Consider the following 11,182-nt stretch of genomic DNA (forward strand, 5'->3'; position numbering starts at 1 on the left):
GCCACACCCCCTGACATCACCGGAAGTGTGTCATAAGGCCACACCCCCTGACATCACCGGAAGTGTGTCATAAGGCCACACACACACCCCGCCACCAACGGTCCCGGCCGTCGCCGGCCTTGCAGCTCCACTGCCGAGCCCCGGTGGACCTGCAAGTCCGGTGGGAGTGCAAGGAAGCCCCAGAAAGGCCCTCCCTGGCCCCAGGCAGGCAGGGGTGGGGAGAGGCAGGGAGGAAGCAACTTACCCTCCCTCTTCTCCTGCCTCCTCCTGGCTGAATGAGGGCCGGAAGCGGGGCGGCCGGAAGCAGGGGGCGGGGCTTCGTCATGTGCCCCGCCCCCTGTACCTCACCCGGGGGAACTGTGTTCCCCCCCGAAATGACCTCTGATCTCATCCCTGGTTTTATCAGAGTTCAACTCGTGACACAATACCTTGCATTTATCCCTGGTTATAACAGCATCCGTTTATCCCGGGACAAGTGTGGGGCGAAATGGCGGTGACCTCAATGTAATGTGGAAACAAAAAATACCCCAAGATAATTACAGGGGTGAACTCACCTTTAGTGTAGAATGTAAGTTTGGGGACAGGGTTGAACCAGGATTTAAGGTCTAGTGCGGAAAGGACCCTAATTTTATATCCCTCAAAACCTTTCTCAGACCCCACCCTTTCAGTGAGGCTTTTGACATGACCTACTATTCCCCATCTCCTACTAAACTAAGCCCAAGGAAACATCTCCGAAATGAATGTAAACTTTTGCCCCAGAAATCTCCATATCACCTCCCTTGTACTGAGTTTGTATTGTAAGCTCTTCAGAGCAGGGTGTTCTGTTCTACGTAAAACATATCCAAATTGCTAACACTTTATTGTATTGTGTTCAGTTTGGGGCACCACAATTTTAAGAAGGATATAGAGAAGCTGGAATGTGTCCAGAGGAGGGCAATGGAGATAGTGGGGGGTCTTTAGACCAAGTCCTATGAGGAAAGGTTGAAGGAGCTGGGTATGTTTAGCCTGGAGAGGAGATGACTGAGAGGTAATATGATAACCATATTCAAGTACTTGAAGGGCTGTCATATAGAGGATGCTATGTAGTTGTTTTCTGTTGCCCCAGAACTTCGGACCAGAACCAATGAGTTGAAATTAAATCAGAAGAGTTTTCAGCTAAACATTAGGAAGACCTTTCTGGCAGAGTGGTTAGTGGAACAGGCTTCCTCGAGAGGTGGTGGGCTCTCCTTCTTTGGAGGTTTTCAAACAGAGGCCATCTGACACCAATGCAGATTGTGAACTTAGGCAGATCATGAGAAGGAGGCGAGGAAGGGTTACACACCCAAGGAAATCCTGATTGACACTTTGGGGATAGGAAGCCATTTTTATCCAGGCCAGTTTGGCCAGGGATCCTGGAGGTGTTTTGTCGTCTTTTGGGCATGGAACAGCAGTCACTGGGGGTGTGGAGGGGGAGGTATTTGTGAATTTCCTGCATTCTACAGGGGGTTGGACTAGATGACCCTGGAGGTCCCTTCCAACTCTATGATTCTTTGATGATTCTAAAGAAAGGAACAAAAGGGAAATTATATGGCTAACTTCTGAACAAACCCATGGACCCATGGATCATAGAGGATCCTGCTGGATCACACCAATGGTCAATCTAGTGCAGCATCCTGTTTCACACAGCAGCCAACCAGTTCCCCTGGAGTGCCAGCAAACGGCACAGAGCTGAGGCCTTCCCCTGATGCTGCTTCCTCTCACTAGTATTCAGAGACTTGCTGCCTCTGTATATAGAGGCTCCTTTCAGTTATCTGACTAGGAGCCATCGATGGACCTCTCCTTCATGAATCTGTCTAATTCCCTCTTGATGTAATCGATGTTCATGCCCATCAGTATATCCACTGGCAGTGAGTTCTACAATTTAATCACTCATTGAGTAAAGAAGTATTTCCTTTTGCCTGTCCTGAAGGTATTGCCTGTCAACTTTATTGGGTGCCCCAAGTTCTAGTATTATGGGGAAAGGAGAAAAAGTTCCATCTGCTTTCTCTTCCCCATGCATTATTTTATAAACCTCTATCATGTCCTTCCTTAGTTACCTTTTCTTAAAACTGGAAAGTCTCAGCCTCTTTCCTCCTAAGAAAAGAGGTCTAGTTCTGCAGTATCCTTTGACTAGAACTGTAACAGTATTCCAAATAAGGCAGTACGATTGCTCTATACACAGGGATTGCAATATTGGCAGTTTTATTTTTCAGTCACTTTCCTAATAATCCCCAGTATGGTGTTTGCTTTTTCTGCTGCTGCCACACACTGAGTTGACATTGTTTTATCAAGCTATACACTACATCCCCAAGATCTTTTTCCTTCTCGGCCTCAGCCAGTTCAGGTCCTAGCAACGTATATATAAAAGGAGGGATTTTTTGGCTCCTATGTGTATCACCTTCGGCTTACAATTCTGAACACTGATCCAGGTAGGCAGCCATGTTGGTCTTTGTAGCTGTTAGAACATCTTCATTATGTTGTATGCTGATTTGCTGTTCACCCTCTGCCTATATGTATGGACTATTAGCTTCCATTTCAATGTATCTGAGGAAGTGTGTGTGCACATGAAAGCTCATACCTTGAATAAAACTTTGTTGGTCTTAAAGGTGCAGCTGGACTCAAACTTTGTTCTACTTACAAATACTGTACTTCATTGTTGCCCACTCAGATAGTTTAGAGAGATCCTTCCGAAGCTCTTCACAGTCCTCCTTGGTTTCCATCATCCTTAATGATTTGGGATCACTAGCCAACTTGGCCACTACACTGCTGTCCCCAAATTAAATAGCACTGGTCCCTATAAGGCTCTGGAAAATGAATGGTTATGCAGAACACACCTTGCCGTGTAGCTTCAAGCTTTTCTCTACAGCCATGAGAGCTAGAAGCACTGATATTTGTATTTCAGTGAAGCTGAGTTTCTCAGGCTGCCTAGCTTTACACCAGAAAGCAGATTGCCATACAGTGGGAGGAGGATGGTCTTCCAGCCCTGTGATCTTACACACCTTTGTTTTACAGCCTTTCAGACCCCAACTGGAATGCCATATGGGACAGTTAATTTATTACATGGAGTCAACCCTGGAGAGACTCCAGTGACTTGCACTGCCGGTATTGGTACATTTATAGTGGAATTTGCTACTTTGAGTCATCTTACGGGTGATCCAGTATTTGAAGATGTTGCCAGAAAAGCTCTTAAGACCCTTTGGAAAAATCGGTCTGAGATTGGCTTGGTGAGTAAAAACGTTATGGTAGTTTAAACATATTTTGTTTCCATTTTTATAATTCAAATCTCTCTTTAAGAGTATAGAATGGAGAGCTTTTTTAAAAAGTACACTTTTGGTACTAAATGAGGTTTAAGAATGGCTTTAAGAAGTCAACACTTTTGTGGCTGTACTGTTAACAATTCTCTTAGATGCTTTTGAAAAATCTAGTATATCTTAGTGGGCGGTCTGCTTGAAGGGTATGGAAATATGGGATCATTCTAAAAGCAAACTGTAGCTCTTAATAAGTGAGTTTTAATTGTCTAATTTGTCTCTCTGTTTCTCTCCCCCCCCCTCAGGTGGGTAACCACATTGATGTGGTAACTGCCAAGTGGGTGGCCCAGGATGCTGGCATTGGAGCCGGAGTAGATTCCTACTTCGAGTATCTTGTTAAAGGAGCCATCCTCTTGCAGGATGAGGAGCTGATGTCCATGTTCCTCGGTAAGAGACTGACACTGTCTTTCTTGCTATAATGGCTTCCGTTAGATTCAGACACAAAAAAGTGTTACATTTATTGTCAGCGCCGTATATCCAGATGTTGGATAAGAAACCTGTCTGCATCAAAGATGCTCCTCCCCACTTGCTTCTGGCCCATGTCTCTTAATGGCTCCAGATTTGGCAAGGAACCATCCAACTGCCTTCCTACCCACAGCTTCAAATCCTGGCCCTTTTTCTCGCAGAGCTCCCCATTCTTCATCTAAGCCTTTGAAGGGGAGTTGTCACCAGAAAAACACATTTGGACCTGAAGTCTGTTCCAGTCTCTTGCCAGATAAACCCTGCACTTGAACTAACAGCAGCAACGCCAACATCAGTAAGCTTTCACTGTGGTTGAGCTGATGCTGCTTGTGTATCCCCCAATGGCCTTTAGGATGCTTTCTGAGCACTAATGTCTGCACTGTGAGGTCTGGTCCTGCAAGTACGCTTCCTGCTGTTCTAACACCTTTGTATGGCCGTTCTGTTTGCAAGATGTCAAGGAATATTCTAACAATATTCCTCCTAATTTAATCCTTCAAAGATTATGGAGCTGAGAATATGAATCCTGCTTGTTTTGCTGTACTCAGAAGTTACGTTCCGTATCCCATTTTAATAATTGCTTTTGACTTGAACTTCTTTCTGTAGATTATAACAAAGCCATACAGAACTACACAAAATTTGACGATTGGTACCTCTGGGTTCAGATGTACAAAGGGACCGTCTCGATGCCAGTCTTCCAGTCCCTCGAGGCGTACTGGCCTGGTTTACAGGTAACAGCTGCTGCCAAAGGATATCATGTTTCCACTGCTGATCTATTTTCTAGACCCATCAATACAGTAAAAATTGGATTGCTTCCAAAGTTTTTATTAAATTATTCTAGACAACCAGAAGTGTATGTTTAAAAAAACGTGGGTTGGTATCAGTCTCTGGGAAACTTCTTTGTGCCACGTCAGCAGTACCAGGAAGGATGCAAGAAAGCAAATTCTGGCCCCCGTCAGTCTTCTCTGAGGTATCATCCAAGATTCCCACGGAAAATCTAACAAAGCTATTCCTGTACAGGAACAAAAGGAGCCGTTTCATAAATTAATCTTGAAATAACACCCAAACTGCTTAGGTTAAAATTTTCAAATGTGAAATGGACCGTTTAGCCATTGAGGCACTCAGGTTTCCTTAATTTCCAACCCTTTTTAAACCATATTTTCAGAATATGATTAGTTATTCATTGTGGGTTGGTTTTATTAGCAGGTCAGTACTGCCTATGCTTAAGAGAGATGTTTACTGTTTAGTGTGTCATGGTCAATCCCCAGTTATTTGTATCCTGCCCTTCCTCCAAGGTTCTCAGGGTAGTGTATTTCATTCTTCCCTCTTCCATTCGATCCTCACACCAGCCCTTTGTGGTAGGTGAAGCTGAGAGAAAGTGACTGGTCCAAGGCCACCCAACAAGATTCATGACTGTGGGGATTTGAACCTGAGTCTCCCAGATCCCTAAGACATCCTAACTCCTACACCACACTGGTTTACGGTGTTATCTTCCTGGGTTTTTCTGTCTTCTCCCAGAGCCTTATTGGAGATACAGATAATGCAATGCGAACATTGCTCAATTATTACACTGTTTGGAGGCAGTTCGGTGGCCTACCTGAGTTCTATAACATTCCCCAGGGCTATACAGTGGAAAAACGTGAAGGATACCCACTTAGACCTGGTAAGTACGAAGTAAGCATGATCTGTATAGTACATTTGTTGTGTATAAGGCTTATGCAAACCGATACTCCAGATGCCTGTATAGTAGCTTCCTTTTGGAATTCGCTTTGTGACTGGTCAAGGCTGCAGATCCCATGGTGCATTAAAAAGCATGGCAATATTCCCATTTCAATTGTGGTTTGACCTCTTTCTGTAATGACCAAAATATTGGAACAGGTCCCACATGGGCAGGGTGTTGCCTGGCTACAGACGTGGCAGCAGTAAAAGGGCAATAGTGCCTTGTTGTCTTAAGGTGATAGCAGACCCCTGTATTCAACTTCTTTGTGGGTTATCCGAATGCATTTTGAGGGGGGAAACTATGCTGACAGTCTGTAATATTTGTTTGGGTTTTTCAGAACTAATTGAGAGTGCAATGTATTTATATCGTGCTACACAAGATCCTACCCTGTTGGAGCTGGGCAGAGATGTTGTAGAAGCAATAGAGAAGATCAGCAAGGTTGATTGTGGCTTTGCAACAGTTAAGTGTCTCTCCTGAATTTTTTATTAAAATAGCTGTATCCCACCTTTTCTTGTTGTGCAAGGAAGCTTACACATCATGGTTAAAGCATTATAATTAAAAAGCAAAATAAAATTCTAGATCCCCCCCCCCAAGTTGCTTGCTATTTATATCCCACTTAAAGTCTTGGTGAATAAAAATGGCCTTGCAGCACCACCTGAAGATTTCTTCTCCTTGCCCATTCCACAGGGTGGGAGCTACAGTGGAAATGGACCTGGCTGTGGTTAATGAAGGTGACAGCCTGAAGACCATCATTGGCACACAAGGACATATGGGAGGAGATGATCCCTTAGACATGTTTGTCCTGGGCCATGAAGGGCTTTAAAGCACCTTGAATTAGACTCTGAAACAAACTGGCAGCCAGCATAGCTGTTTTAAGATATATTCCTGCCAGCTAGCCTCTTACAATAATTGGGCTACTGCATTCTGAACGAGATGCAGTTTCCAAGTTATCTTCAAGGACAGCCCAACACAGAGCACATTACAGTAGTCAAGCCACAAGGTTGTAAAAACATGGCCAGATCAACTGAGTCTTGGAAAGGAAATTTTTCTTGTGTTTCTTAGGGGTCCCCCTCAAGCTTCTTTCCCACCATCAAACATTAGACTAACATAATGCATATACTTTTTATGTGTCTCCTATGGACCACACGCAGCATCTGATTCAACACTACTGGTTTCTAATCTCATTATTCCTCCCATTGTATGCTGCTCTGGTACAATTGTAACAGAGTTGCTGAAACAATTGTCAGGTTTTGAAATAGCCCCTGATCTCTTCTCGTTCTTTTTTTAGATTAAAGACCTGAGAGATCACAGATTGGATAACCGCATGGAGTCCTTCTTCTTGGCTGAAACGGTGAAATATTTGTATCTGTTGTTTGACTCAGATAACTTTATTCATAACAACGGGTCCTCCTTTGATGTCGTGCTGACACCATATGGTGAATGTGTTCTTGGTGCCGGTGGATACATCTTCAATACAGAAGCTCATCCGATAGACCCGGCTGCCTTGCACTGTTGCAAGAAACAAAAGGAAGAGCAATGGGAAGTTGAAGATTTAATCCGGGAATTCTATTCTCTGAAAAGAAGTAAGAAATTCACCTTGATGAGAACTTCAGATAAAAGAGAAGGTGAAGGGCAGAAAGACTCTGCAGACCCTCCCTCTGAATGCTGTAAGGAGCAAATAAACTCTAAACAGAAAGAAAGAAGAATCCCCCTCTTGAGCTGCCCCAGTCAACCTTTTAACTCAAAATTAGCAGTTTTAGGGCAGGTCTTCTTGGACAACACATGATTTCCTTTTCCTAATTACTTGACTCAGAGATGCTGGATTCAATAAACATATTTTATTTGAACTTCCTTTTCCTGTTTCCTTGGTATTAGCTATGGCATATACTTCTAAGATATATAGTTTTTCAAAATGTGGTAAGTTCTTAGCTGAAGCACATGTGCTTTGGAAAGCAACAGAAGGAGAGCAAAAAACCCCCAACCCCTGTAGTGAGACACTTCCTATATCACACTGCAGTTCTCAGATTCTGACTCCGCCCTTAACATATCCTGTCAAGACCCAGACCTGGGTCCCCCTGAGTTAGTGTTCCTCTGACAGGCTAGCAGTGCTCAGACTTGTGGGCCCTTGAAGCTGCATTCACACAAGAAACCAGACCTTTTCTTAAAAGAATAGAAAAGGGTTGATAACAAAAGAAATAGGAAAAATACCATTAGGCAACACAGTCTGCTTGATTAAATAGCATAAAACAATAAAAGCTGACTTCTGTCTAGCACATTGATACCTGACATTGGATGGCAGAGTCACAGGATTTCAGAATCCAAAGGAACAGAGGGTCAAGTGTTCTTCTATGATTCAGCATAGTCCTCACCTCTGTCCAAGTCAGCCATCCCTTTCCTTTATCTCCATTATACTCTTTGACCCTCTGGTGTCAGGTGATACCCCAAATCCAAGCAGGGCCCATCTTCACAGGAATTCTCTAGAAGGTTGCATCATCACTCCTGCTCCCCCTCCCACCTAACAAACTAATTGCCACATTCTTGACTTCAGCCTTCACAGAGATAAGATCCTGTGGACAAGATGAATTAATTACAGACACCTGCAAAGCTGGAGCATGCCCACCAATATTCACATTGAACCTTGGGAAGAAATTGTGCTTTGCCTCACATATGCCTCTTTTAAAAAATGTTTCCTTCCTCTGTCAGAGAGTTTGTGCTTTCTTAACCATAGGCGAGCAAGGACCAAGAAGCAAGTTCATTCTGAAGTTAGTACGGTAGTCAAGATGATATCCCAGGACTTTATATCCAGAACAAAAATATTTCTGGACTCACTAATTCCTAAAGAACATTGCAAGCAAGCTTTCTGGCTACATACTCTTTAGGACTTTCCTGCCTAACCGGATTACAGGGGCTCCTTACTCCTGCACGTGTGCTGGTGTCATTCCCTGGTAGTTCTAAAGGCCTATGGGCTGGCTAATAGCAGAGCTGTCTCAAGGTCAAGGCAAGTGAGGCCCTTGCCTCAGGTGCACAAAGCTGAGGGGCGCAGAAAAAGTATATCATGACTAAAATAAATGTGTTGTTATTACTCTTGTGTTTATTTACCTTTTACTGAAATAACTATGTTGAAAGTATAGGGGTCACCATTTTATATTGTTGCTTCTGGCAAAAATTAGCTAATTATGGCTCTGGCTAATGGGGCCTGGTTTGATTAGGATCCATTCCAGCTCCAGCCAGGTAAGTAAAATTCTTCAGCCAAAGTGACCTGGCCACACCACCAATTTTGCTAGACTCCAAGTTCTTTAAGACTTACACGAACCTGTCTTATACTGAATCAGACCGTTGGTCCATCAAGTTCAGTATTGTATACTCAGACTGGCAGTAGCTCTCCGGGGCCTCTGGCAGAGGTCTTTCCCATCACCTACTGCCTGGTCCTTTTAACTGGAGATGCCAGGGATTGAAAATAGGTCTTCTGTATGCATAGCAAAGACTTTACCACTGAACCATAGTCCCTCTCATACTTTCTCCCCTATGGGGACCCAAAGTGGCTTACACCATTATCCTCACTGAGAGGTAGGTTAGGCTGAGAGTGTGACTGGCCCAAGGTGGGGAATTGGACATGGGTTTACCCAGATCCTAGTCTAACACTTTAACCACCATGCCACATTGGCTCTCTATAGTACCTTTCAGAGTACTACCTTGTTGTGTCTTAAGTAAATAAAGCAGTGATTAGCTTAAACACAGTTCCATTAAACATAGATTTGCATGGATTGACAAATAGGCCAATCAGAGAAGCCTTTGACTTCGGTGGGAACCACTCTCATTGGTTCCGAGCTCTGTGTTCTGATTGGTTGTTATCTGTTTGTTGGGTGTGGTTTTGCCTGTTCAAATCATATATGTCAGCCTTGTTCTATGTATTTTGTCTAGTGTTGTTATAAGCAGAATAAAATGAAATCACTTGTTTTGGAAAAGCTGCCTCAATCTCCGTTCATAATAACCTGCAGGGACAATAAGGTGCAAACAATTATTAAACACCTTCTATTCTCACTATGGGAGTAGTGAAACTGTTCTTCCATTCATTGCTCCTCCCCACCTTCTTACAACACAAAGATGCTCACCACAGGCTTCTGAGGCAAGTCCCATTGTAACCTTCATGCCTGATCCAGCAGGGCTCTTATGTTCTTATGCCTCCATACAAAAATATTTAGAGTATACATTCTGATAAAGGTGTAATGTATCCTGTTCCAACCGCATGGTCAGTGTGGGTGCCACGCAGTCAAGCGCAAACGTCGAGCTTTGCTCAGATAAACAATGGATAATGTGGATCCTAGCCCACACCAATCAGAGGGCTAGGCTCCCGGCCGAGTGCCTATGGGACTCGCCCACTAGTTAGAACCTATTGGGAAGTGGGGGGGGTGTTCTGGGTGGTGGATTCACGGGGGATATAAGCCGGCCTGCGAGCCGGCTAAGGTTGTCTTGTTCTGTGCTAAATAAAGTCCGTCTGCGTACTTTTCAAAAGGGCAATTCCTTTTGTTGTTGTGTTTTGGCTCTTTATCAGCATAAAATACAGGAGTCATCTGCTAGGGTTCCCAGGTCCCCCCTGGCCACGAGCAGGGGATGGGGGTAGGGTTGCCTGATCCAGGTTGGGAAACTCCTGGAGATTTGGGGATGGGGCCTGGGAGGAAAAGGTCCTCAGTGGGGTGTGATGCCATTGAGTCCATCCTCAAAAGCATCAATTTTCTCAATTTCTGTCGTCTGCAGATGAGCTGTAATTCCGGGTGATTCCCACGTCCCACCTAGAGGCTAGCATCTCTAGACTCACTTCTAAACAGCAGCTTCCAGACTGCGGGATGTGAAAAGCTGAAAAGGGAGGTTTCTGTTGAAAGCACTTTCCAAGTTCACAGCTCTTGCATGCCGTAGAGCAGTACCTGTAGTGACACGTTGCGAATGAATGGAAACTGGAAGGACTTCACAAGGGGATAGGCGATCAGAAGAGTACTGTGGAGGGATGTGCTCTGAAAGATATACCTTTTTCTCCAAAGCCATCATTTTAAAAGGCAAAGCCCGAGTCTGCTTCACTGTGGATTGGTTCTGTGGCAGCTTAGACCTTGGAGCGGTGCACTAGATGCTGATAGATAATGGTAATGGTAATAAAGTAGAACTCAAAATCAAGTGATATCTACTATTTCATTATGGTAGTCTAAGGCTATCATTCAACGAGCATTCAGAAGTACGCATAAATCCTTTATCATGATGATTAATGGAACCCTGCTCATTAATTTAATTTAATTTAATTGTCTTTTTAAAAAAGGCAGCGCACGTGTACTCGTTTATAAGAGGCGGATCACAAAACATCCTGGAAATCCTGCATTTTAGAGCAGAGAAGACAGCTCCACGTTCCGTGTTGCCGCTACCCAACCCAACATGTCTTTTTGCTTTCTCCCCTTCGCTCGCCGGCCATACCAAGACTACACTTCCCATCGGCCTCTCGGGGAGACGTGCGCACTTTCTTTCCGTTTCCCCCACCAATCGGGAAAGGGCGGGAGGAGGCCGACTGAGCGTTGTGCACAGGCGGCCTGCTGGTGGCGCTGTGGCACAACCTGGGAGGCGGTGGGTACAAAGCGCTTGGGAGGAGGAGCGCTTCCTGTTTGTCTCCGTCCAGGGGCAGGAGGCAGCTATGGCG

At 44.5% G+C, this 11,182-nt stretch overlaps 1 protein-coding gene across 1 annotated transcript in view; it reads left to right on the top strand.

Annotated features, from left to right (window-relative positions):
* The window catches only part of EDEM2 (ER degradation enhancer, mannosidase alpha-like 2), an 11,905-nt gene extending 4,585 nt beyond the window's left edge, over positions 1–7,320 (top strand). The window contains exons 5-10 of the mRNA XM_015425238.1: positions 3,031–3,242; positions 3,572–3,713; positions 4,392–4,516; positions 5,304–5,448; positions 5,843–5,964; positions 6,794–7,320. Of these exons, the coding sequence (XP_015280724.1) occupies positions 3,031–3,242; positions 3,572–3,713; positions 4,392–4,516; positions 5,304–5,448; positions 5,843–5,964; positions 6,794–7,291 (1,244 nt within the window). The 3' untranslated portion in view covers positions 7,292–7,320. The remainder of the gene's footprint in view (positions 1–3,030; positions 3,243–3,571; positions 3,714–4,391; positions 4,517–5,303; positions 5,449–5,842; positions 5,965–6,793) is intronic.
* The last annotated feature ends 3,862 nt before the right edge of the window (positions 7,321–11,182 follow it).

This window comes from Gekko japonicus, unplaced genomic scaffold (assembly GCF_001447785.1).
Source record: "Gekko japonicus isolate JY-2015 unplaced genomic scaffold, Gekko_japonicus_V1.1 scaffold2, whole genome shotgun sequence".
Lineage (NCBI taxonomy): Eukaryota > Metazoa > Chordata > Lepidosauria > Squamata > Gekkonidae > Gekko > Gekko japonicus.